The 27,403-nt window shown below is 56.4% G+C and overlaps 1 protein-coding gene across 2 annotated transcripts; it reads left to right on the forward strand.

Moving 5' to 3' along the window:
• The first annotated feature begins 798 nt into the window (after positions 1-798).
• ADORA1 (adenosine A1 receptor) lies at positions 799-26,268 on the forward strand. 2 transcript variants are annotated; one of them, XM_051639275.1, is made up of 3 exons: positions 799-888; positions 1,306-1,691; positions 25,397-26,268. In XM_051639275.1, the coding sequence occupies exons 2-3, from the start codon at positions 1,351-1,353 to the stop codon at positions 26,028-26,030; spliced, it is 975 nt and encodes a 324-aa protein (XP_051495235.1). In that variant the 5' UTR covers positions 799-888; positions 1,306-1,350; the 3' UTR covers positions 26,031-26,268. The 2 variants fall into 2 exon arrangements, with proteins under 2 accessions (XP_051495235.1, XP_051495234.1); XM_051639274.1 differs by lacking the exon at positions 799-888 and adding an exon at positions 1,091-1,110.
• Positions 26,269-27,403: the final 1,135 nt, after the last annotated feature.

The raw sequence follows: 27,403 nt of genomic DNA on the forward strand, positions 1-27,403 counted from the left end.
AGGACAAAGGGTTCTTCGAGGTTGCCCCCCAGAAGTGATTGGGGGGGGACACCTTGTCAGCCCATGCCCGGGAGAGCCGCCCCCCCCCGGTCTTTGGGGTGATTAGGGTCTGTCTTAGGGTCCCGGCTCGGTCCTGGGGCCGAACCCGGAGCCGTGGGGCCGAACCCGGAGCCGTGGGGCTGATCCCGGAGCCGTGGGGCTGATCCCGGAGCCGTGGGGCTGAACCTGGAGCCGTGGGGCTGATCCCGGAGCCGTGGGGCTGATCCCGGAGCCGTGGGGCCGAACCCGGAGCCGTGGGGCTGATCCCGGAGCCGTGGGGCTGATCCCGGAGCCGTGGGGCTGAACCTGGAGCCGTGGGGCTGATCCCGGAGCCGTGGCAGCTCCGTGCCCGGGGGATGCGCTGGGTCCTCGCCCCCCCCGGCCTCTGCCTCCCCTCCCCGCACCCTCCGCTCACCCTCCGCCTCCAAAACCCGGCTTTGCTGCTAAAACCGGGACCTGACCCGTGTCGGGAGCTTCGGGGCTGGCACGGGCTCTGCTGGCTCTCCCGACCCTGTCACCCCCCACCCTACATTTCCCTCCCCGGTTTCTCCCGGGCCCGACGAGCCCCAAACGGGGTCAGTCGCTCTTTAAACGGCTGCAGGGCTGCACCATGTGATGCTCCAGCTCCGCTCGGGAACTGCCAGAGCCTGCGGGAACCCAACGGTGCCGGGCACCGGGAACCGAGCCCGGAGCAGCCCCGAGCCCAGTCCCGCTGGCCGCGGCCAGCCCGGCCCCCCCCCCCACCCCCCCAAAAAAAAGGATGCCCCCCGCCTTACCCTGCCGGTGAAGAGGTTTGCTTATTTTGGGGTGAGGACACCCCAAAACCAAGCCCTCGGCTTGCAGGACAAGGTGCGGCGGGGACGGGAGGTTGGTCCCGGGGCGCGGGGCGAGGTCGGCGGCAGGAAACCGGGGGAGGGAGCGGGGGGGGGGAACCGGCTCCGGCTGCACCGGCCCCGCGGGGCTCCCGCAGACGGCCCCGGGGCGGCCCCGAGGACCGAGGGGGCTCCGCCGCTCTCCCCGGGGCTGGCCCGCGGCTCCCGCTGGTCCCGCAGCTCCGGGGGCGGGATGGAGGTGGGTGCGGGATGGAGGTGGGTGAGGGATGAGGTCCGCTGGGAGGGAGAGGGGGGGGGGGGCCGGAGCCCCAGGGGACGGCGCAGCCAGGAGAGGGATTGTGGGGTTTTTTCCCACCCCCCCGCACAGGCTCCATCCCGGCTGGCAGCGCAGATAACGATGCCAGTTGCTGATCATCTCCCTCTGCCTGTGCAGGTGACCGAGGGACCCCAGCGTGAGCCGGGAGGGGACCTGAGCATCATGGCACACCCCGTGTCAGCCTTCCAGGCTGCCTACATCTCCATCGAGGTCCTCATCGCCTTGGTGTCTGTGCCAGGGAATATCCTGGTCATCTGGGCTGTGAAGATGAACCAGGCGCTGCGAGACGCCACTTTCTGCTTCATCGTCTCGCTGGCCGTGGCCGATGTGGCCGTGGGGGCCCTGGTCATCCCCCTGGCCATCATCATCAACATTGGACCCCAAACCGAGTTTTACAGCTGCCTCATGGTGGCCTGTCCCGTCCTCATCCTCACCGAGAGCTCCATCCTGGCACTCCTGGCCATCGCTGTGGACCGGTATCTGCGGGTGAAGATCCCTGTCAGGTAGGAGAGGGCTCCGTGGTGGCTGCTGGGGGGGTCAGAAGGGAGTGAGGGTGCTCCAAACTCTTGGAGAAGCACTGGGAGCAAGGTCTTCCTCCAGGCTGCCAGCTCCGACATATCCGACCGTGGCAGCGATCAGGGCAGGCTGGGCTGACGGGTTCCCTGAGCCTCTGGCAGCTTTATTTAGGGGTTCAGGGGAGTGCTGGCTGTGCAGGCAGAGTTTGCATTGTGGCAGCTGGCAAGCAGGTCAGCACACCCCTCCTGGGGGTCCCTGTGGCTGGGACAAAGCGTGTCCCACCACACATGGGAGAAACCACCCCTCCACACACCCCCGTCCCCGTCAGCGTGCTCCAGGGACTGGGAAGGGGCCGGATTTGTCTTCAGCCCAGATTTCCCTTGCCATGGGGAGCCCAGGAGCCCGGGGATTCTAACCTGCTTGCTCATGGACACATGTGGGGTTTTGAGAGACCAGAGGTGACAGCCCAGCATGTCTCGTGGGGCAGGCTCCGCCAGGATCTGGCCATGAGGCTGCCACACAGATGAGTCCTCTCTCTGTCTTTCCTCTTTTCATCCTCTGTGTCTGCTCTCAGAGCCAAGCCCACAGCAAATACCGTGGGGCATAAATGGGGGGATGCACTTTGTGTGAACTCTGCTGCTCCAGGAGGAGATGCTTAACCACCTCGTGGCTGGTTCCTGCCCTGCTGTTGTGGTGCTGCAACCCCTGGGGCTGGGGGGAGGCAGCCTCAGTGGGACTTGGGGGTGTCAGTGGAGCTGGAGGGGATGTGACACCCACTGTGAGTGTCACTCGAGTGCAGCCTGTGTGTCCAGGATCAGCCCCTCACTGCACAGTTGCTCTCACCAGTCCCCCTGGCTCTGTTCAAGGACATACCCAGGCTTAAGAGACAACCTTGCTGGGCACATCTGCTCCAGGAAGGATCCTACTGCTCAGCCCAGCCCAGGACAGCTGAGCACCCACACAGCTCGTGTCACCCCATTGATCCCTTTGTAGTTCAGACACTGGCTCCAGCCCCTTTGCTGGAGAGATCCACGACCCTTCGTCAGCACAAAGTTCTCCCCCAAAAGGGACCCCACCCCCTTGTGTTAGCTGCTGTCCAGACCCCAGTGGGTGTAGGACCCTTCCTGGGAAAGGAATCCTCTTCCTGGACACAGAGACAGGGACAGGAGGCACCTGTGTCAGGATCAACTGACTGCTCCAGAGTGACCTGTGTCCCCAAACCCCCTGGATCAGGCCAGAGATTTGTTGCTTTGGGGAATTTCCCCCAGCTGTGTCCAGCCCAAGCTGCTCAGTGAAGGAGCATCAGGCAGAGGGGAAGCACAGGATAAACCCACCATCCCTTCCCACACCACCCACCACCCAGAATTTCACAGACTGTTCCCAACTTCCTCCCGAAAGGCGATTTTCCCAGCCTGAAAAATCCTGCTCTCCCAGCCCCTCAGTGTAACTGAAGGGATTTTCACCCTGTTGTTGCTCGTGGGGTTGTTATTTTTTTTGGTCCTCCTGCATCCCTGGCTCCGTGGGGATGGCTTCAGGTGTGGGAGGACTGCAGATATACATAGCAACGCTGCCGAGCTCGTGGCTGTCATTCTCCTAACAACTTCAGTCTTATTTTTTACCTTCCCTTGCTTCTTCTGAACATCAAATAGAGCCTTTCAGAGTCATTTCTTCTCTGAGCCCAGGACCTCTCCTAGGAGCAGTATTAAGTTAGAGCCTCCCATCCTGGGTGGGTTTTTCTCACTCAATATCCACCCGAAATCTTGTCAGCCTGTTTCTTGCCTCATCATTCAGTGTCATGAGATTTTCCTCTGACTTTTTGTAGCCTACATTCACACTGAGAAGCTTCTCAGCCTCAACAAGAAGGGTTCAGCTTTGCCAGCTCTCCCATTCACTTATCCCTGGATTTTTCCTTCTTTCCCCAGCAATTCCCAGCAGTTGTTAAATAAGATTTGATGTGGTTTTTTGGTGCCTTAAACACAGCAGTGGCCAAAGCACATTGGAGTTTGCAAATAGGACAGAAAACGCCACTAAGGAGTGTTCTTTGAGTCTGAAATGCCTCAAGTTGCTCCCGACTAATTGCTAGATGCTAAATATTTATACTAAGAACATGTTTACAGCACTGAAAGCTCAAATTGTGGCTTTGTGGTGTTGTTCTTCACTGTGACACTGACCCAACCACTGAGCAAGTTGGGGCTGGGTGCAGAGAGTCATCAACGCTTCGGCAGGACTTGGGTCCCCAGCAAGACACATGTGGCCACTCCTGCCTGGCAGACCTCAGGGAGAGCTGCTCGTGTCCCCAGAGATCCACAGGCAACAATGACAACTGGTCCTGGGCAGTGCTGACAATGCCACAGAGATCTGCAGGCAGATGGGGAGCAATGGGACGTGGGGATCAGACAGGCTGGGAGAGTTGGGGTGTTGAGCCTGGAGAAGAGAAGGCTCCAGGGAGACCTTAGAGCACCTTCCAGGGCCTGAAGGGGCTCCAGGAAAGCTGGGGAGGGGCTTGGGACAAGGGCAGGGAGGGATGGGATGAGGGGGATGGATGAAAACTGGGAGAGGGTGATTGAGGTTGGACATGAGGAGGGAATTCTTTGGTGTGAGGGTGGTGAGAGCCTGGCCCAGGTTGCCCAGGGAAGCTGTGGCTGCCCCATCCCTGGCAGTGTTGAAGGGCAGGTTGGATGGGGCTTGGAGCAACCTGGGCTGGTGGGAGGTGTCCCTGCCCATGCAGGGGGGTGGGACTGGATGATCTTTAAGGTACTTCCCAACACAAACTGGTCTGGGATTCTATGTGATTCCCTGGCCATGTCCCTGCAGCAGACAAGACATGGAGCAGGGACATTCCCTCTGGCAGCAGGCACAGAGGGGCAGGGTCAGCAGGCACTGTGCCTGCACAGCCTGCTCCTGTGCCAGAGCAAGTCCCAGATAAGCCTGGCACGGGGTGGCTGCTCAGCAGCGTGACCCACACGTGGCCCCCTGTGACTGAGGGGGTCCTGGGGGCTGTCACGCACAGGGATCCCCACATCCCACCCCCCCCATCCTCTCTCAGGCATCCCTGGGAGAGGGGAGAGTGGGGAAGGGAACTGCATTCCATAGAAGCAGCTGAGAGGGACTGGGAGCAGCAAGGAGACAGGCTCCCTGCATCCCTGCTCTGTCCTTGTGCCACCCACCCACAGAGTCTGTCTCTGCTCGGGGAGTCCCCAGTAGGTCTCCAGTTGTGTGTGGGGCTCCATGGAGGGGTGTGCAAGGGTTTCATAGAATCAAGGAATGATTTGGGTTGGACGATCATCCAGTCCCAACCCCCTGCACGGGCAGGGACACCTCCCACCAGCCCAGGCTGCTCCAAGCCCCATCCAACCTGCCCTTCAACACTGCCAGGGATGGGGCAGCCACAGCTTCCCTGGGCAACCTGGGCCAGGGTCTCACCCCCCTCACACCAAAGAATTTCCTCCTCATCTCCAACCTCAAGCTCCTTCTCCCACTTTTCATCCATCCCCCTCATCCCACCCCTCCCTGCCCTTGTCCCAAGTCCCTCCCCAGCTTTCCTGGAGCCCCTTCAGGCACTGGAAGGTGCTCCAAGGTCTCCCTGGAGCCTTCTTTTCTCTTGGCTCTCAACCTCAGCTCTCTCAGCCTGTTTCCATAAGACATTTCCACATCCCTGTCACATACTGGCCAAGTGTGGGGAGTGGACAACAGAACTGTTGGCTGGAAAGAGTTGTCTGAAGGAGAAGCAAAGGCACCCCTGGGGAAGAAACCCAGTGGGGGAAAAAACCTCCACGTTTGCTCCTTCTTCCAGCAAACATGTGGATCCATCCACTGCCCAAGCACCAGCTGGAGAGAGAGCCCTGGGGGGGGATTAGGGGCTTTGCTGTCCTGGGGGTGGGTGTTTGCTGGCAGCATGTCTTGAGCAAATGGTGCCCTGAGACATTTGTGATGTGTCTGGGGATGGCAGTGGGAGATGCCCAAGTGGCATCTGGTTCTCCATCTCAGGTCTCCTCCTTGCTCCCTTGGCTGTGTTTCCCATGGACACAGAAACATGGAGGACCATGGGTCACTCAAGTGAGGGAGAGATGGATTTGGGGGATGGAGAAGGGTCCTGCATGTCTCTGAGCTGGTACCTCCTTCCTCCTGCTCTTGGGGGTAAACCCAGTGCACACCCAGCATGGTTGGGGGACCCGACCACAGATATCCCACCAAACCCAGACCCTCTGCTCCAAAGCACTGGGGAGCATCCCTCCTGGCTGCTGGGATGTGCCTCCTCCCAGGGGCCTATTCTTGCCCGTGGAGGGATACAAGAGGTTGAGCAGGCTGGAGCAGAGGACACCACACTCCCCAGCTTCAACAGGAACTGCTCAGAACAGCTGGAAACCACCACAAATAGGTCTGGCTGCCTTCATGCTGGTGGAAGAGCCCCCATCTCCCCTCTCGCATCCTTCCTCCCCAGCCGGGGGGCAAGGCAGGACCCCTGTCCTGTCACCCCCCACCCCAGCTGGGCCCAGCGGGGTCCCCCAGCCCAGCCCAAACTTCCCCCGGGCTGTCGTGCTCGGGGAAGATGAAAGGAGTTCAAAGGGAGAAGGGAAGGGGAAGCAGAGGGAGCAGCCGGGGGGGGCGTCCGGCAGGAACCGGCCCCTCGGGGTCCCTGTGGCACAGGATGCTGGAGGGATGGTTGGGGGGAGGGATGTTTTGGGGGGAGGGATGTTTGGGGGGGGAGGGATGTTTGGGGAGGAGGGATGTTTGGGGGGAGGGATGTTTGGGGGGAGGGATGTTTGGGGAGGAGGGATGTTGGGGGGGGGAGGGATGTTTGGGGGGAGGGATGTTTGGGGGGAGGGATGTTTGGGGAGGAGGGATGTTTGGGAGGAGGGATGTTTGGGGGGGAGGGATGTTTGAGGGGAGGGATGTTTGGGGGGAGGGATTTTTGGCACCAGCCTCTGATCCCAGGAGGAGTCTGAGGGTCCCCAGCTCTGCTCTGAGATGCTGTGTTGGGCTTTTTTGGAGAGGGCCGTGGCAGAAGGATCCGGTGTCCCTGGGACATGCAGAGCCAGGGCCCCCCCGGACACGTGGCTGCAGCCCAGCCCTGTCTGCCTGTGTCCTCAGGGGTCCTCACCTTGTCTGTTCCCTTGGACCACCAGCTCTTTCCTTCAAAACAACTGGAGAAATCTGCTGGTAGAAGAAGCCCTTAGACACAGGGTCACTCAGCCCAGGGTAGGAATCTCCACCCCTGGGCCCCAACACTGGCGTGTCCCTCCCCAGCCCTGCCCTTCCCACCCTGTGGCACCTCGAGGAACATCCCGCCAGGATGAGATGCATTTCGTGTTGCTGAAGGTTTTGAACACACAAGTGAGGCTGCAGAGCCATGGAAATGAGACCAAACCAGCTGGGAATTTCTAGAAAATGGGGTAGGCAGGAGACTGGGGTGCAGCAGGGGCAGAGCCCAGGGTAAAGCAGGGTCTGTGGGTGGCTCTGGGACAGCACTGGTGTTCTCTGATGGCCCAGAAGTGAACCTGTCCTGAGCCTTAGGAGATAAAACAGTTCAAAGATGGCTTGAATCAGAATCATGGGATGGTTTGGGTTGGAAGAGACCTCAAAGCTCATCCAGTTCCAACCCCCTGCATGGGCAGGGACACCTCCCACCAGCCCAGGCTGCTCCAAGCCCCATCCAACCTGCCCTTCAACACTGCCAGGGATGGGGCAGCCACAGCTTCCCTGGGCAACCTGGGCCAGGCTCTCACCACCCTCACAGGGAAGGAAGGATCATCCCTCAGCCCTGGACTGCAAACCCTGCAAGCCAGGAGGTGAGGAGGGCTTGGAGGTAGCCTGCAAGCTCTTGGATGGACCCAGTGGTGGCAAGGAGAAGCTTTCTCCCCTTGACTCCACAGTTTTTCAGGCTCTTGCCAGGATTGCAGTGCTCTTTCCCCTTCTCCCCAGGCCTGCCAAGAGCCCCAGGCGTGGGGCCAGCTGGGTCTGGGTTACAGGGAAGCTGAGTAAGTCTCATCATCCTTGGCCAGCTGGGTTGTGGAGCAGGGAACACGGCCGAGATGGTTTTGCAGGCCTTCCTCCACCAAGGCTTCATGGAGAGTCTTGGCAGGAGAGTGATGGGCACCCCACTGCCATAGGACAGGGCATGAGGAGAACCTGGGGATGAGATCCTGCTTTGGCCCAAACTTCCAGGCACCAAAGCACCTAAGGGCCCATGGGAAATCTCCCAAGAGCTTCCAACAAAAAGTGCCAGGAAACCTTCACAGACCCTTGATCTCTGAGACCCAGCAGAGACGTCCAGGATGGAGATGGAGAGGTTTAGGACCAGCCTGGGTTGGATGGTGGCCCCACTACCTTTGGCAGCTGTTCCCCTGCAGAGGCATCAAACCTCAGAAGCAGTTTTTCAGGGTGGCACGAGAGTTTTAACCCAGAACAAGGGAATGAAATTGAGAAAAGGCAATTCAGGCCCCATCTGAGGGCAACCTGTGGCCAGGTGATGGTTTCCATGTGTCCCCGGGGAGGCAAAGGTGACTGGAGATGTCTCATGCCAGCCTGGCCAAAACAGCAGAAGATAAACAAGGGCAGTGGTGAGCCATCCTGCCCAGCAGGGTGAGAGGACAAACCAAAGGCTGGTTCTCCAAAGGCTGATTTTTAAATTGGGAGAAAACCTTTCAAAATCATCCAGGTGACTCAGCACTGAGAGCAGGAGCCCGGGGAGCTGCAGGGGCTCTCACACCCAGGAGGTCCTCCAGGTTTCCTTCAGCTTCCATTAGTTGATGAAAAGGTGCCATCTGTCCTTACAGAGCCTGCCCCTGAAAAAGCAGAGTGTGTTTCTAAGGAAACTGCTCCCATTTTTCCCCAACTGGCAGGGTTTTGGGGCCTGGCAGGTCTTTGCAGCCACCTCTTTTGTTCCTCCCCCTGCTGCCCCTCGCCGGGGTGTTTTTAGCAAACAAGAGTGACCTATGGAGCCCTTCATTCCTCAGGAACAGGCAAATCTGAACCAAGGATGGAGAATAAAAGGCAGAACTCACAGTCCAGGGAGGTTTGCTGGAGACTTTGGGCTGCTCCAAGCTGCAGTTCCAGCACCTTGCAGGAAATTCCCTCCCGACCAGACCCGGGCGCTCGGACGGGCTGTGCCAGCACCGGGAACCTCATTCCAGCATCCCCAAAACACTCAGCTCCTTGGAAAGAAGGAAGGGATTTACCAGCGGGTTGTAGTAGTTTTGAGGTGCTGGTTAAACACCCAGGTGAGCTGGTTTTCAGCGTGGCTGTGAGAGCTGCAGAGGTGACTGGCAGGCAGGAGGGCTGCTCCGGGCGCGGGTCCTGCCGCGGTGCCACGAGACCTTCGCCGGCAGATGCAGAATCAGGTCACTCAGAAAAGCTACAGGCGCTGCTACGTAAGCAGGGTGGTGGAATTATTCAGGTTGGAAAAGACCTCTAAGATCATCACATCCATCTCTCAGTGTCCCCAGCTGCCAGGAGCTCAGGGAAAGCTGTGGTTGGCGGGTGTTCCCCTCCTCGGGGCGCAGCTGGGGCTGCCCGTGGGGGGCTCTGGTAGAACAGAGGGATGGGGGCAAAGAGGTGACTCCTGTGCAGGGATGTTCCAGACCTGCTGATGTTTGGAGTTATTCCCAAGTTTTCTGGATGAAAAGGACAAGGGGAGATGCACAGTCTGCAGAGACCCTGGGTGGGATCTCTGGGCAGCAGCACCCGTCTCATCCCAGCCCTTCTCCTGTGTCCCTGAGTGGGCAGGACATGGTCCCCGTGTTGGTGATCTGCCCAGGGCCTCATTTCACCATCACCCCATTAGCTGCCAGCCCACACCTGTCCCCTGGCAGAGGTGACATCTGCCTGCAGTGCACTGCAGGGTCACGGGCCAAACCCAGCACCTTCCTGCTGCTGTTCACCCCATACACCCCAAAGTCACACTCCTGAATATTTTCCTTGGGATTTTTTTTTTGCCCCATTTCAGGTTAAAGCAACCACCCTTGACCAGTAAATTTGAAGGCACGTTCCCAGTAAGGGCAATAGTAGGTTTGCAGACAAGGAAACTGAGGCACAGAGCATCACCCTGGCTCGCTCAGGGTGACCCCACCAGTCAGGGACAGAGGCTGAGATACACTGGGACAATGTGACCCTTCTGTGTAGTCATCAGCTGGTCTCATGTCAGGGCTGTGCCCAGGACTCCTGGCTGGGCTCCTCATGACCCCAGCCCATGCCATGGTGATCCATGCAAGAGTAACTCCATCAAACTGGAGGTGAAATGGTCCTCCTGGGCTGTAAGTCCCTGATCTGCAGACTCTGGGATTCAAGAGTGCCAAAAGTCCCTCTTGGCAGCAACTAGTCCTGATTAACAGTGACAGCATCTCCATCCACTGAGAGACCCAAAGGGGCTGAGACACATCTGTGGTGATGGTGCCCTCCTGCCCATGAGTTCACCCTGCAGGGAAAACAGCTATCAAACCAGGTGGAGATGGGTGGATGGACTCCAGCAAGGTGCTGCTCTGCCTGCTCCCACCAGCCCTACCTTGTCCTCTCCAGCCCTGCCATGTCTTCTCCAACCCTGCCTGCTCCCACCAGCCCTACCTTGTCCTCTCCAGCCCTGCCATGTCTTCCCCAGCCCTGCCTGCTCCCACCAGCCCTACCTTGTCCTCTCCAGCCCTGCCATGTCTTCTCCAGCCCTGCCTGCTCCCACCAGCCCTACCTTGTCCTCTCCAGCCCTGCCTGCTCCCACCAGCCCAGCCCAGCCCTGCAGGCAGCGTGTCAGGAACGAGTCAGGACCCGCTCCCAGCAGCTCTGCCATCTCACTGACTCCATCACTGGGAGGGGTTGTCGTCACCCGGGTTTCACAGGAACAGTTCCCACCTCAGCTCCATGCCAGGCACAGCAGGTGATAAAGCAGACACAGGTGACTCACAGGGTCAGGGCTGGGTTTGGGGGTGGGCTTGGGCACTGCTGTGCCATGCAGCCAGCTCTGGAGCTGCAGGCTGGGCTCCACGTCGCTGCCCAGCCCTTGGCACATGCACGTGGTGTCCTGTCTTGCTCTGGTCAGGTAAGGGCCATGTGGTTACACTCCAGGGTGCATCACAGCAGGGTTTTCCAAGTCCATTCGTGGTAGTAGGATGAGCTTAACTGTGTCTTAAAAGTGCCAGCTTGACTTTGTTGACCAGAAAGGGGACCTCATCAATGTCTGCAAATACATTAAGGGCAGTGTCAGGAGGACAGAGCCAGGCTTTGTTCAGTGATGTCCAGTGACAGGACAAGGGGCAGTGGGTGCAAACTGGAACACAGGAGGTTCCACGTAAACATCAGAAAAAACTTCACTGTGAGAGTGACAGAGCCCTGGGACAGGCTGCCCAGAGAGGCTGTGGAGTCCCCTTCTCTGGAGACATTCAAACCCCCCTGGACACGTTCCTGTGTGAGTGCTCTGGGTGACCCTGCTCTGGCAGGGGGGTTGGACTGGGTGGTCTTTCCAGGCCCCTTCCAACCCCTCAGATCCTGTGATTTGTCAGTGAGCATGGATGGAGACAGCTGGGACAACCTCTGATCTGGAGGGGCCCCCAAACATACAGCTGCAGGTTGCAGTCAGTGAGACCAGACCCAACAAGATCTCCTGAAATCTCTAAGCACCTTGTACCCAAACAGGAGGGACTCTTGGCCAAGGGGACATGCTCTGAGGGGACACAGCAGCCACCCGGTCCTGCTGGTCCCTGGCCCTTCAGGCAGACCAGACAGGGCTGGGCAGGGGCTCAGGGACACGGGGAGACGCTCAATTCAAGTGGCTGTGGTGGAAATCAGCCTGACAGCGGGAAGAGTGACTCATCCCAAAGGATTGCAGCTCCAGCCTTGGCCTGGAGACCAGGTTTGGTGAGACAGAAGGAGTCAAGAGGGGAGTGAAACTCAGAAAACCAGTGGATCAGCAGGTCCGTGTTCCGGCTCGGAGGCAGCGGGGGCTGAAGGTCTTTGAGACACAGAGAAGGATGGAAGAAAAGGTTGAAACCACAGGGAGGAGGCGCCTGGGGAAACGACCCGGAGATGAGGCTCTTTGTGACACACACGGGAGTCACTGAGGCAGGGAAGGAAACCAACGGGCTGGAAGAAAAGCTCTGGCTGGAGGAAGGAGCAGGGAAAACCCTGCGGGATCCTGCCCACAGGGGGTGAGGGAAGCCCAGGTGTGAGGGTTGTGGTCCCTGTGAATCCAGAGGGTTGTGGTCCCTGCAGAAGGTGGGACATGGAGAATGGAGGAGACAACGCAGGGATGGGGGCACATTGAGAGGTTTGTCCCCCCGGGGAGAACAGCAGCATCTCAGAGCCCGGGGACATGAAGCCAGGACAGCTGAGCTGATACAAACAATGTGGGTTTATCCTGGAGATAAATGAATGATTTTTCAAAGCGGTCCCATTGGATCAGCAGGGATCAAGGGCAGGTTGGATGGGGCTTGGAGCAGCCTGGGCTGGTGGGAGGTGTCCCTGCCCAGGCAGGGGGTTGGGACTGGATCATCTTTAAGGTCCCTTCGAACTCAAACCAGTGTGGGATTCTGGGAGCCTATGGATGGACCCAGGAGCTGAGAGCCCAGCATGCAGGTTGCTGAGAGTCTGGGAGAAGCTGTTGCTTTTTGGACATATCTCATCCCCTGAGCTTTTCAAGCCCATGAAATGGGAACCCAGCTGTCCCAGAGGCTGCCCAGACTCCTGGCAGGGCCCTGTCTCCTCTGGCAGGATGGCTGCCCAGCTGCCAGGTGCTTGGCTCTTGTGTGGGATCCCCAGGCACAAGAAGGAGCAATTGATGCTCTCCAAGGAGGCCACAAAAAAGCCCCACAGCCAGCGGGGTGTCCTGCAGAATAGCAATGAGCTGAGCACCCCCTGCTCCACCAGCACCCAGCCTGCTGCTGGGCACAGACATCCCTTCCCAACCAGAGGGCAGCTGGACAGTCAGGTGAGGGTGGTGAGAGCCTGGCCCAGGTTGCCCAGGGAAGCTGTGGCTGCCCCATCCCTGGCAGTGTTGAAGGGCAGGTTGGATGGGGCTTGGAGCAACCTGGGCTGGTGGGAGGTGTCCCTGCCCATGCAGGGGGTTGGGACTGGATGGTCTTGAAGGTCCCTTCCCACTCAAACTATTCCTTGACTCTATGATTCCAAGGAGACTTTATTGGTGATGCCATCAGCAAGAGAGGATAACTTAAGACCAAGGGCTTGGGATCTTCCTACCCACAGAGAACAGGCAGTGATTGTCTGTGGGCAAGGGCCAGATGGGTGATGGGAAGTAGGAAGGGCAGGAAGGTCTATCTTTGGTCACAGAGTCACTGTCAGAGAGTGGCTGAGGTTGGAAGTGACCTCTGGAGATTATTTAGTCCAGCCTCCCTGCCAGAGCAGGATCCCCTAGAGCAGATCCCACAGGAACACATCCAGAGGGTTTGGAATGTCTCCAGAGAAGGAGACTCCAGCACCTCCCTGGGCAGCCTGTCCCAGGGCTCTGCCACCCTCACAGTCAACAAGTTCCTCTTCATGTTCAGCTGGAACCTCCTGTGCTCCAGTTTGTGCCCATTGCCCCTTGTCCTGTCACTGGGCACTGCTGAGAAGAGTCTGGCCCCGTCCTGCTGACCCACTCCTGGAGATGTAGGACAGTTCAAAGCAGGATCAACCACTGGGAAGTTTTGCAGTGTCTGGATTTGTCCTTCACTGCACCAAGCCTGGTGGGACCCAGCAGCTGCCCCTCTACACCCTTGCCCCATCTCTCTCTGCCTTTTCCACACTTCCCCCCTTTCCCTCCTTGCCTGGCACTGAGCAGGGGCCACTTTCAGCAGCTGCCACCATCTGGAGTGGTTTGGTTAGATTATTTGAAGGACAAAAGTCTCTGCTCCCAAAAACGAGCTGGAAGAGGAAAGGGGGTTTGTTCCCCCGCCCCATTCCCTGCTCTTCCTCCCAGCCCCACCCGTGCCCCCCCTGAGAGCAGCTCCACAGGGACACAGAGGTGACATCCTCCAGGTGTCAGGCTGTGAGGGGTGACAATAAAGCCTTTCCATCCCTCCTCAAAGAAAAGCCAGAGCACAGGAAACCGAGACATTGTCCGTCCTCCTCCTCCCAGCCAGCTCTCTCCCTGCATCCAGAGACAGGGATGATTTTCCTTGGCCTCCTTTGCAGGAGGGAGGTGCCAGCTCCTGGCACCAGGGATGCTCCCTCAGCCAACTCTGTTCCTCTTGCTTCACTTGGCATGCCAGAGCCCCCTGCCTGGCTCAGTTTCCCCATCTGTTCCCAGAGGGAATGATGCTGCAGACTCTCCCAAAGCACCGAGATGCTCGGGGGGCTCTGCCTCAGACCCAGCCAGACCTAGCACAGTTTACAGACTAAATTCTTTCCCTTTCTTTTCTGCACTGGTAACAACACCTAAACCTATTAACATCCCCAAACTGAAACACTCCTTTTTCCCTGTGTAAACAGCTCTGTTTGCCTGGCAGTGAGTGGTCAAGACAGGGAGAGCTCAGGGCACTGCCTGGGTCCAGATGGACATGGCCAAGCCCCTCCAGAGCCAGGTGGGGACCCAGTGGGGTGGTTTTAAGGGAAATCAGAAAATGGGTTGGATTGGAAGGGACTGTTAAAGGTCATCTAGGCCGACCCCCTTTAGAGAGCAGGGACAGCTCCAACCAGATCGGGTTGGCCCAAGCCCTGTCCTACATGACTTTGAATGTTTCCAGGGATGGGAAATCTGCCACCTCTTGGCAACCTGGGCCAGGGTCTCACCACCCTCAGTATAAAAAAATTACTTCCTTACATCTAGTCTGAATCTCTCTCTCCCACTTTTCATCCCTCCCCCTCATCCCATCCCTTCCTGCCCTTGTCCCAAGCCCCTCCCCAGCTTTCCTGGAGCCCCTTCAGGCACTGGAAGGTGCTCTAAGGTCTCCCTGGAGCCTTCTCTTCTCCAGGCTGAATAATCCCAGCTTTGCTCCCCACCCTCAGTGCTGCTGGGACCCAGGTGCTTTATGGGCTCAGAGGGGTCTATTTGCTCCAAAGGATCTCAAGGTACCCTGATGCCACCAGCCATCCTGGCTTCTACACCCATTTAGATGACACTCACAGCACTGGGGACACACACGGCCACTCTCCATGGGGTCATCCCCTGCCCTGAGTGCCACAGGTCCAAGCACAACAAAGCATCTCCTTGGCCAGCAGCCTGGGGACCTTCCTACACCCCTGCATGTCCCTTGTGCACTAGGGAAGGGGGGTGCTGGGTCCCCTGCAGGCTTCTTGGGGACCTTGTGCTGGGTGAGAACCCACCCCTGCCTGGCCCATCCATGCTCCGTCTCCATGTCCCACACCAGCTCTGCCCATTGCTCCTGGCCTGGATTTAATTGCCAGAGTAATTAAGAAGGTGCACAGGGTGTAATTTGTGCCCAGCTGATGCATTTTGCTGCAATCACTGGTCTTGAGATCCATCTTCCTGATGGAAACACCAGGCTGTGTCCTTCCAGGCAGCAAGGTCGAGCAGTTTTCCTCCAAAGGAATCAATCATCTTTTCAATCTGAAAGAGAAAAACAGAGTTTAGACAATAAACTTCAGGTTTGCTTTGCACTTGCACCTTGTATTGGTTTTCTGGGTGAAAGATTGATTCTCTGTGGTGAGGGAACATTTGATTGGGGGCTTAACTGGGGCCTTCACTTCCAATTTAGCATTTAATGTGGCTGATCAAGGTATCTAGATCTGCCCTGGACAGATTCCTCCCAAGTAACTGATGGGTTTGACAGTGGTGAACTCTGATCTTCACTTCTCCTGTTTTTATGGTGCTGCAGAGGGGTAAAAACCACAGGTTTTACTCAGGTTTTGTGACAAGTTGTGTTTGGGCAGGAGTTGGAAGCCAGCTACAGCACGAGCTGGCAGCTTGAGAACCATTTTTACTCATTGAAAGTGTATCTAGTCAACCTATTAGGCAAGAAAAAATATGTTAATCCAACTGCTTTTTTGGCATTTGAAATTGATCTTTTAATCAAGGGGGGAAGAAATGCCTTGGGCAGAAGAGGCTGAACTGGTTGTTTTGGGTTATTGTGTCCTCTGAGGTTTAGAAACAGTAGATCTGGTCTGCACTCCTAATGCTCATGTAGACATTATGCAGAGAAAACAACCTCCCTCGTTTTGGGAGCTTCCAGCCAATTTTTCAGTCTTGAATGTACTCCTCCTTGATCCGGGCTAAGTGCAGGATGAGAAATTGTCCCTTTGCAGCCACAACTTGTGCTTTGAGGACCCTGGGCAGCAAGAACAAGTTGTAGCCTAAGAAACCGAGGAGTTTGGTTGTTGACTGTGAAACCAGGGGGCAGGTTTGCAAACAGAAGTGTAAAAGAACCTAAGAAATTAAAAGGCAGCTGATACTGATCTCTTGTTCCAGCTGCAGTTTAGGGTATCTCTTTTTCTGAAGAGCCCTTCTGCACTGGAGAGATAAAGACCCAGCTCAGCCTTGGGCAGGCTGAGTTAAATGCCTCCTCAGGGAGATGTTATCTCCAGGTTCCTGCCTCCCATTTCTCCAGGGAGAACAGATGACATGCCCACAGGCTTCTGCCACCAGGACCCCTCTGACTGCCCTTCCAGTTAGGATCTCAGAGCTGTTCCTGCTTTTTGATGGCTCTTGGTGCTTTTTGGACTCAGGTGTTCAGAGGTCTGCTCTGGGTACCAACTGATCCTTCGATCCAGCATCATTGCAGGGTGTGATGGGGCTGTGTGGGGAAGGATGGGGCTGTTCAGGAAAGGATGGGGCTATTCAGGGAAGGATGGGGCTGTGCAGGGAAGGATGGGGCTATTCAGGGAAGGATGGGGCTGTGTGGGGAAGGATGGGGCTGTGCAGGGAAGGATGGGGCTATTCAGGGAAGGATGGGGCTGTGTGGGGAAGGATGGGGCTGTGCAGGGAAGGATGGGGCTGTTCAGGGAAGGATGGGGCTATTCAGGGAAGGATGGGGCTGTGCAGGGAAGGATGGGGCTGTGTGGGGAAGGATGATTCTGTGTGGGGAAGGAGGGGGCTGTGCAAGAAAGGATGAGGCTGTGCAGGGAAGGATGGGGCTGTGCAGGGAAGGATGGGACTGTGCAGGGAAGGATGGGGCTGTGCAGGGAAGGATGGGGCTGTGCAGGAAAGGATGGGGCTGTGCAGGGAAGGATGATGCTGTGTGGGGAAGGATGGGGCTGTGCAGGGAAGGATGGGGCTGTGCAAGAAAGGATGAGGCTGTGCAGGGAAGGATGGGGCTGTGCAGGGAAGGATGGGGCTGTGCAAGAAAGGATGAGGCTGTGCAGGGAAGGATGGGGCTGTGCAGGGAAGGATGGGGCTGTGCAAGAAAGGATGAGGCTGTGCAGGGAAGGATGGGGCTGTGCAGGGAAGGATGGGGCTGTGTGGGGAAGGATGGGGCTGTGTGGGGAAGGATGGGGCTGTGCAGGGAAGGATGGGGCTGTGCAGGGAAGGATGGGGCTGTGTGGGGAAGGATGGGGCTGTGCAGGGAAGGATGGGGCTGTGCAGGGAAGGATGGGGCTGTGCACAGGTGTCCAGATGGTCCCAGACTTTTCCTGAGCTGGCACCTTCCTCCTCCCACAGCCAGCTTTCTGCAAGCCCCAGCATTTTGTGGACTGGAGGATGAAGCCAGGAGGCTCTCAGAGCCCAGCCCCACCAGCCCCACCAGCCCTCTTCTCTCTGATGCCTCATTTCCATTTCTCAGTGGCCCCATTTGACAGATTTGGTGGCTTAAGTGGTTTTTAGAGCTGCCTCCTTTCTTCATCTTCCCCCCTCCCTTCTCCATTCTGGGGACTGACTTTCTGAGTCCTCATTTCAAAGAGGCTCTTTTGCCTAAAGCACAGAAATTTGCAATGCATAGATAAAATTTGAGTGCAACACAAACAGTAATTGAAAACCTGCAGCTTTTATCCAGCAAAGTCCTGGATTTACACTCAAAATGGCCCAAGCTGCCTTTTATCCTTTCTCTGTTCTACACCAGGATGTTGTCCTGACTTCTTTAATCATAGAGGGACTTGCAGACACAAACAGGATCAGCTGCTGAGCCAGGTCTGGGCAACCAGCTCCCACCTAGTTGCCATACTGGGGCAGGGATGATGTGGGAGAGACTTGGAGGTGGCCAGATCCACAGGGTGATGCTCCACTGTGGCAAGGATGGGTGACCTGAGACTACTTTCCAAGCACATCCATCTCCCCACCACGATGCTGGGTGAGAAACACCTCCAGGCTGCTGCCCAGAGGTGGATGCACGTGGGTTTTGAGGGTCTCCTCCTGAAAACTCCTTGCCCTGTGGAGATTGTCTTCTTTTGGAGGTGGGCTTTGGTGGGAGGGGCTCAGCTGTGTGGTGGGGCCATGCAGGACCCACCCTCAGGCTCAGACCTGGACTCACCTCCAAGTTACTCACACCCTGTTTTCCTCTTTTTGGCAACAAAACTGTTCAGACACTTCAAAAGTCCTGAAAATGGATTGCATGGGGGCAATTCTGGAACCTAGTCCACCACAGGGACCATCAGTGCTGTCACCATCATCTCTTAGGGCCTGGGCTGCTCCTCTCTACATGCCCTAATGCCCAAAGTCCTGGTACTACAGAACAATCTCACCTTTTGCTTCTTTTCTCTCTCAAAGCTGCACTTCTCATCCTTTGCATTGCTGAGAAATGCCCCAAAATGCTGCTGCCTGAGACCAGGAGCCCAAAGGCAAGATCATCAGATCTTTATTCTCCCCCCACTTCTGAGACTCTGCAGCTCGTCTCATGATTTTGCAGCCATTGCCAACAGTGTTAAATCATTTCCACTCCCACCTACCTCAGGGTCCTGGAGGGAGAAGCCAGGAATCCAGGAAAAATCCCTGGGGGGATGGGACCACACGTGGTGGAGCTGGGAAGGAGCCCTGGAGCTGCCTCTTGCCCCACAAGGAGCAGGCAGCAAATCTGGGGCTCAGGGCAACTTGTGACCCATGGAGGTGGGACAGCAGGGACCCCCCAAGGACTGCAAGACAGCTCCAGGAGGGTGACACATCCAGAGCATGGCCACCCCACGGTGGGTGCTCAGCACCCTTGGGGGCTGCAAAGCTCCCAGCTGTCCCAGGCAGCACGGGAACAACTGGGAGATGCTCTCAAATGGTGCAAGGAGGACATTGGTGCTGAGATACTTCTGCTACTGCTGGGACATTTCAGACATTTTAATACCTCAACACATCCTTGAAAACCTTCAGGATTTTGAGCTTGGGGTTTTCCCTGCATGAAGCCCAAAGGACAGCTGAAGGGAAGCAGGAAAATAATGAAGACAAGAGACTGAAGAAGCAATAAACCTCTTACATCCAAACTTGGAGGGGACAAAAGAGCCATGATCAGGGTTCCTCTGTCATGCAGTGTCCCTTCTGCTGCTCTTCCCACCTTGTGCAGGTGCCCAGGGACCTCCTCATCCCACCTTTGAGCCATGACCCAGCTTGTCCCTCACCAACCCCAGCTGCCACTTTGTACTTCTCAGCTTCACATTCCTCCTCAGCTTTGAACTCCAACATCTGAGTTTTCCCACCCAGTGGCCTCCAGGACACTGGAAGATCTGAAGCAAAGACACAGCCAGGAAAAAAGGTGTAGAAACCAAAATAATTCTGAGATCTAAGCACTTCTGTCTAGAGAGTTTCAATTAGATCAAGACATGCTCTGGCTGCTTTTCCTTTCTGTGTTCATAATGCAGATGAGCTTCATGTCAACTTGGCCTCCTCTCCTCCCACCACGTTGGCTCCAGCTTCATGTCATTAGTGATGGCCTGCCTTAATTAGTGAATTAATTCCCCAGGAATTGCACTGCAATAAACCCCACCACAGCAAAGACCAGAGGAGCCACATCTTGAGGCTGGCTGGACAACTACAAGTATTTTCTGGACAAAAGGGTATTCACAGAAGTACTAGGGAAAAAACCCAACATGTTTTATTCAAACCAGACCTGGGATCTTTCAAGATTTCTCAACCAAACCAAGAGGAGATGTTTTGTGTTAGATTTGGGTTGACCTGGGGGTTGGAGATCTAGGAAGTGAGTTCTTGTCTCTCTCTCTTGGGGGAAAGACCCCAAAACAAAAGGCAAATCAATAGGAATCAATGGGACCTACAGGAAAGCTGGGGAGGGACTTGGGACAAGGGCTTGTTGTGAGAGGACAAGGGGGAATGGATGAAAACTGTAGAGCAGGGTCACTTACAGCAGATCCCACAGGAACACATCCAGTGGGTTTGGGATGTCTCCAGAGAAGGAGACTCCAGCACCTCCCTGGGCAGCCTGTCCCAGGGCTCTGTTACTCAAGACCACTGAGATGTCTTCAGGAAAGTTAATCAAGAGTCAGGGTGAAAAGGTCAATTATTTTGATCTTTCTGGACCCTAATAAGTTCTTTTGGAGAAAACTGAGCTATCTGAGGTGAACGTGGCTCTGTTTGCTGGAGAACTGGGTTCTCACCCAGTTGGAGGCTGGGTTGTCACCTTCCTATCCATGGGCCTACAGGAAAGCTGGGGAGGGGCTTGGGACAAGGGCAGGGAGGGATGGGATGAGGGGGATGGATGAAAAGTGGGAGAGGGAGCTTGAGGTTGGACATGAGGAGGGAATTCTTTGGTGTGAGGGTGGTGAGAGCCTGGCCCAGGTTGCCCAGGGAAGCTGTGGCTGCCCCATCCCTGGCAGTGTTGAAGGGCAGGTTGGATGGGGCTTGGAGCAGCCTGGGCTGGTGGGAGGTGTCCCTGCCCGTGCAGGGGGTTGGGACTGGATGATCTTGAAGGTCCCTTCCAAGCCAAACTAGTCTGGGATTCTGTGAAATGCAAGATCCCACTGAGCACTTCACCCCACAGCACAGGACATTGGGTGGGGACAAGGAGCAGAGGGGCCAGGGACAGACTTTGCTGCTCCCAAGTTTCTGCCTTGTTTGTGCCAGAAAGAAAAAGCCTTTTCTCATTTCCCTCATTTTGCATTAATATGTTAGTGCTGGAGCTTGGGATGGGTCTGGGAGGCAGAAACACTAGAAAATGCTGGTAATGGCTGACAATTAATAAATCATCTCATTATTATCAGCAGCACCAGAACAATCACTAACATCATTGCAATTTTAGTACCTCTATTATTTTTATTAACAGCTGTGACCAAAACATCCCCGATAATAATCGCTGCCATCACCCAACAATTTGGATTTGTTTCCTTTTTCTGTGGGGTTTTGAGCCTGACCATAATTGCTGTTTTCCTCACACCCTCCTTCCCTTGTGGTTTTTGCTTCATCCCTTCCCCCAAGAGATGAGCAAGGCCCCAAGTTCTCCTGGATCTTTTGTCCCTTGACAGGAGAAATGAGCCTGGAGGGAGAAGAGCACCTGAAATCCTGGTGAACTGGGCTGGGCAGGAGCTTTGGGTTTGTGAGGAACGAAGATGTCTTTGAGGGTTTGAAAGATAAAGTGAAGAGACAAGAGATCAGTTATTGACAGAGTGCTGTTTGCATCCCCAGGGGAAGTGTAAAAAGGGGTGGTTGGAGGAAGAGGCAAACAAAGTGTCCCCAAGGGCTGCACTGAGCTCTCGGGGAGACGTGGAGAAGGCTCCTCCAGGGAGAGATGCTGTCTGATGATGGGATGTTCCAGGAGATGCTGCAGTCAAAGTTTCTTGAGGATGGAGTTGCTAGAGGAGATGCTGAGACCCCTCTGCTCCTGAAGAAGATGAAGAGCTCCCTGGGCCCTCACCCCAAGGACACTATCAATGCTCCTTTCTCTTTGTTCAGCATTTCCAGACTAGATTCAACTTCTTCCCTCATGTCTTGACGTTGACATCCCTCTCTGCTATAGCCAAGGAAGCCCAGGACCTGCTCTTTAGGTGTCCAGCAGTGGGTAGAAAAAGGCCCCATGGCCATCTAACAATGGGGACACATCTGAAGAAAACTGGAGAGTGGTGTCTTCACTGCACTTCATAGAATCACATAATCAGGGGATGGTTTGGGTTGGAAAGGACCTTAAAGATGATCCAGTCCCACCCCCTGCATGGGCAGGGACACCTCCCACCAGCCCAGGTTGCTCCAAGCCCCATCCAACCTGCCCTTCAACACTGCCAGGAATGGGGCAGCCACAGCTTCCCTGGGCAACCTGGGCCAGGCTCTCACCACCCTCACACCAAAGAATTCCCTCCTCATGTCCAACCTCAACCTCCCTCTCCCACTTTTCATCCCTCCCCCTCATCCCATCCCTCCCTGCCCTTGTCCCAAGCCCCTCCCCAGCTTTCCTGGAGCCCCTTCAGGCACTGGAAGGTGCTCTAAGGTCTCCCTGGAGCCTTCTCCAGGCTGAACACCCCAACTCTCCCAGCCTGTCTCCAGAGCAGAGCTGCTCCAGCCCTTGGATTGTCTCCATGGCCTCCTCTGGACTCGGTCCAATGGCTCCACGTCCCTCCTTTAAGTAGGGTTTGTGGCCTTCAGAGAAGCTGAGCCCCAGGAGAGCTGCATGGCTAGACCCTGTGGAGTGGACAGAGGAGGAACTCAGAGCCATTTTATGGCCTTTGCCATCCTCTGTGCAGGGCTGACAGGGGCAGTGGGTGCCCAGTACCCCCTGGGAGTGGGTTTCCCTGCAGCTGCCTCTGCCCTGGGCTTCTGGCTTGAAGAATCAAAGGGAACAAAAACCTCAGCTCCAATTGTTGCTGATTTCTATGTTGTTTTTTTTTAAGCACTGGCCCACATTGCCCAGGGAGGTTGTGGAGACCCATTCCATGGAGACGTTCAAGGTCAGGCTTGATGGGGCTCTGAGCAACCTGATCTAGTTGCAGATGTCCCTGCTCACTGCAGGGGGGTGGACTAGATGACCTTTAAAGGTCCCTTCCAACCCAACACTTTCTATTATTCTGTTTGATGGACCCTCAGAGAAGGTGGGGACATCCATGTGAGGCAGAAAGGGACGGATGTGTGATGAGAAGGAACAGAGGGCAAAGAGGGGGGGATGTGCAGGGAGGAGGGAGGGATGTGAAAAGAGAAGGGATGGATGTGAAGTTAGGGATGGATGTGAAGTTAGGAGTGGTGGATGTAAAGGGAGGAGGGATGGGTGCAAAGAGAGGAGGTTTGGATTAGGAGGGGTGAAATTAGGAGGCCAGATGTGCAGGGAGGAGGCCAGATGTGCAGGGAGGAGGTGGGAGGGATGTGCACTGACGTGGTGTGACAGCGTGTGGGGGGTTGCTCTGCCTTTTGTGTTTTATCCCCCTGGCCCATGCAGGCTGTGGAGCACCCAGGGAGGTGAGGTCAGCTCCCTGATAGGCATCTGCAACAACACACAGTGTTCTGGAGCTGCAGGGGGCCAGAACTGCCTGGGCTGGGACCATCCAGGGTGACCCCCTCCACCCCCTCTCCTTTGGCTGCAAGAGCGAACACTGTGTCCTCTGATCCTGCTGCTTCATAGAATCATTGAATCACTGAATCATAGAATCATGAAGGGAACCCAACCACTGGACCACGTTGCACGAAACCTCATCCAACCTGGCCTTAAAAACCTCCAGGGATGGGGCATGAACAACCTCCCTGGGCAACCCATCCCAGTTCCTCACCACCCTTAGAGTGAAGAATTTCTTCCTAATATCTCACCTCAATCTCCCCTCTCTCAGTTTAAAACCATCACCCCTTGTCCTGTCACTGTCTTCTCTGATGAAAAGCCCCTCCCCAGCTTTCCTGGAGCCCCTTCAGGCTCTGGAAGGTGCTCTCAGGTCTCCCTGGAGCCTTCTCTTCTCCAGGCTGAACATCCCAATTCTCTCAGCCTGTCTTCATAGCAGAGCTGCTCCAGGTCTTTGACCACCCTTACCCTAAGACCAGGCAGAAATTCTTCATTCTGAGGGTAGTGAGAGCCTGGCCCAGGTTGCCCAGGGAAGCTGTGGCTGCCCCATCCCTGGCAGTGTTGAAGGGCAGGTTGGATGGGGCTTGGAGCAACCTGGGCTGGTGGGAGGTGTCCCTGCCCATGCAGGGGGTTGGGACTGGATGATCTTGAAGGTCCCTTCCAACCCGAACCATCCCATGGTTCTATGGCTGTCAGGGTGGGGAGCACTGGGATGGCAATGCAGAAAAGACCCTGGAAACTTTTTTTTCCAGAAAAGACCCTGGAAAACCCCCGGGCTGAGCGAGGTGGGACACAGCTCTCAGGTTCTGCCAAGAGAGAAGGAGCTTGGGCAGGGGTTGGTGCTGTTATTCCTGTGTGTGTGTGTGTCCTGTTACTGGTGCCATGGGGACACAGGACAGCACACAGCCCCACAGGAGCCTCCAGTGTCCCTGTGCCACCCACTGCTCCCATGCCCCCCCCCCTCCCTTTCCCTTCTCTTGGCCCACAGCCCTGCTGCTCTCCCCACCACCCTTTGCCCCCCGTGCCCCAGCTCTCCCTGCCCTGGGCCTTTCTCAGGGTCTCCTGCCCTCTCTCCTCCCCACAGGGAATAAATCACCCTCCGGCTTCAGCCTCAGCTCTCAGAGGAAACAGCAGCCCACGTTGCCACCTCCTTCCCACGGGACCTGGCTGCCTCCAGGATGCTGGGAACCTTTTCCCAGAGCAGAAGGGGTTCATTCAGGAAAGGTGTTGGGCACCAGTGGCTCTGGACCCTCTGGACTCCTGAGGCTGGATGTCCCTCCCCTCCACCTTGCACCACTCCATGCTCCCACCCTGGTGCCTTCCCAGGGTCTGGAGAAGGGGCCTTCAAGAGACAGGGAGAGGAGGGGTTGGGTCCATGGCTGTGTTAAAAAGCCCCCAAATTCTCCATTTCCCCATCACAGCTAAAGGCTGCAGACACACAGCAGGGAGCTCTGAGCATCAGGCTGGAGCTCCAGGTTTCTCCAGGTTTGCCAGCTCCCTCCCCATGGTCCCCATGGTCCCCATGGCCAGGTTAACCCCAGCAGCCCTGAAAAACCCAGCCAACAGGCAGAGAAACCTTCTTGGTTGAATCCCCTCTGGTGGAAAGCAGTAACGCTTGGGCTGCAGATCTTCTCAGCCACCAAGGAGAAGCTTTTCTTGGAGACCCAGGGGGAAAAATCAATCTAGCAGCTCTGCTTCCCACCCGGGGAGCTCTGGGAAGCCCAGCCCAGCTCTGGTGTCCTCCCTGGTGGCATCAGGGAGGGGAGAGAGCCCGACTGGAGAGCAATTCTCCTCCCTCCTCCATCCCTTGGCACCAGCCCATCAGGGAAGAGGGTTTTGTTGATCGATCCAGGACGTCAAGAGCTGAAACAGGCTGTGCCCAGGAGCATGCCCAGGGGTCCATTAACTCCAGCAGGTCCTTCCTCCAGCCTGTGGGTCCCAGAGGTTGTTTTTGCTGGTGATTTCCTCCACCAGCACAAGGGGAATTGTCTGGGACAGGGTGTCAGCAGGGCTGGGGCAGGGAAGAGGACAGGGTGACCTACTGCTCGGGTGCTCAGGTCTAAGACGGGCTGTTAGAGAGACATGATACCCCTCCTAGATATGAGGGCTGAACACCCAGGCGTACTCCGGGATGCTCATGCATATCCTGGCTTGACATCAACCCCCAGAGCTCCAGGATCATGTCTGAGGTCTGTACCCATCCCCAGGGGTGGTGATGAGAGACAGGGTGAGGTTCCCCAGGGCACATGCAGAGAAACCGGCCTGTAACACGTCTGCTAGGACAAGCTGTTACCCATGGCCAAGGAAGGGAGTGAGGAGCATCATGTCATCTCAGCATGGCCACCCCATGGGGAGCAGTCTTAACCTCCAGGCAGATCATCCTGCTGGTGTTCAGCTCCTTTCTGTGGCTGTTGTCTCCTCCGCAGGTACAAGAGCGTGGTGACCCCCCGGCGGGCGGCCGTGGCCATCGCCTGCTGTTGGATTGTCTCCCTCCTGGTGGGACTCACCCCTATGTTCGGCTGGAACAACCTGAACAAGATGAGGAGGACTCAGGAGCTGAACTCCAGCCACACCACGTTTGTCATCAAGTGCCAGTTCGAGACGGTCATCAGCATGGAGTACATGGTGTACTTCAACTTCTTCGTCTGGGTCCTGCCTCCCCTGCTGCTCATGCTGCTCATCTACCTGGAAGTCTTCAACCTCATCCGCAAGCAGCTCAACAAGAAGGTCTCCTCCAGCTCCAACGACCCCCAGAAGTACTATGGGAAAGAGCTGAAGATCGCCAAGTCCTTAGCCCTGGTCCTCTTCCTCTTTGCCCTCAGCTGGCTCCCTCTGCACGTCCTCAACTGCATCACCTTGTTCTGCCCCTCCTGCCAGACCCCCCCCATCCTCACCTACATCGCCATCTTCCTCACCCACGGCAACTCAGCCATGAACCCCATCGTCTACGCCTTCAGGATCAAGAAGTTCCGGACAGCCTTCCTGCAGATCTGGAACCAGTACTTCTGCTGCAAAACCAACAAAAACCTCAGCACCTCCACAGCTGAGCCGGGCGACTAGGGACTGGGAGAGAGCAGAGAGGGGACCCCCCTGTGCCCAGCCTGGTCCTCACCTGGGGACGGGGCAACGGGGACCAGGGAGGGCTGAGTTTCCCCTCCTGTGCAAACCCAACAGCCGTGTCCCCCTGATGCCCCAGGGGGTTATTTATTCACAAGCATCGTACTGTTTTGATATTGTAGCCTGCACTGCTCCTCCCCCCCCCACCCCCTTTTTTTTTTAATTTGATTTTCTGTTTGGTTTTGGTTGTTTGGTTTTTTTGTTTTTTGTTTTTTCATTTTTTTTAAGGGTTGCCAAGTATTTAAGGAGAAATTGTACAGACCAAGGCACAGTTTATCTTCATGCAAATAAAGTCAAATGAGAAAAAGCACCCAGGAGGTTCTCTGCTGTTGATGGAGACCTCTGGCTCCTTGGAGAGCTGCAGCTGGGGATGCTGGGGGCACCTCCTGCTCTGCCTCCCCACATCCATGGACCCATGGGGGGACCTGGGCAAAGGGGTGTCCTGGTGGGAGTGAAGGTGCTGAGAACCAGGAGAGCTCAGGGCAAGGTGATTTCTGCAGCTCTGAAGACGGGACAGTTTGAGCCCTTGTTTTCCCCCTCCATAAGCAGGGAGAGGGGAGCTGGGCTGAGACACTGAGACAGGAGAAGGCAAGTCATGGCATCACCCACAGGGTGATGAACCCACCATCCCCAGAGAGCAAAGGATCAGTCTCCAACTCTCAGCTCTACTGGAGAGGTAGGTAGAGGGGACAAGGAACTCTGGAGTACTCTGCAAGAAGTCCCCTTTGCTGCCCGATGGCTCCCCAGGGACCCCAGCAGCACCCACCAACCACCGCAGGGAGCTGCATCCCCTCCATGTGTCTTCTCCAGCCTCTGGCTTTGAGTCATTTTTCCCTCATTTCTCCTGCCTGTCTCCATGCCAGGCAGCAGCAAGTCTTTCCCAGCCCCTGTTTATCCCATCTCTCCCACATCCCTCCCTCCCACCCTCCCTTTTCACCCAAACTTTGGGGGCTGGTGCAGCCACCCCCATTGCCCAGGGGAGCCAAGAGGCCCCTGTGCCAACCTGGGGACAAACAGGGGACATCTGTGGGCCACCATGTTGGTGTTGATGCTGCCACAGGGACATTTCCACCCCCACCCGTGTCTGGCTCAGCTTTAGCCATGGGAAGGGTGCATTGTTGGTGACATTTGAGGAGGGGGTGGCTGCAGAGGGACCCCCACCCAGCTCGGTGCTCCCTATGGTTGCTGGAGCTCCCTGCTCTGCAGCAGGACCTCTCCCAGGGCTGAAGAGGGGGTGGGAAGAGTTTATTGGAGTTAATTGGGACTAATTTCTTATCAGCATGCCTTGCTCAGCAGTTTCCTGTTGGAAACACTCT

Source organism: Apus apus, chromosome 23 (genome assembly GCF_020740795.1).
Source record: "Apus apus isolate bApuApu2 chromosome 23, bApuApu2.pri.cur, whole genome shotgun sequence".
NCBI classification, from domain to species: Eukaryota; Metazoa; Chordata; class Aves; order Apodiformes; family Apodidae; genus Apus; species Apus apus.

What these genes read in the sequence shown, in the direction of transcription:
- ADORA1 (XM_051639274.1), top strand. An exon ending in CGGGTGAAGATCCCTGTCAG is followed by an intron (nt 1,692 to 25,396) that starts GTAGGAGAGGGC and finishes TCTCCTCCGCAG; the next exon opens with GTACAAGAGCGTGGTGACCC.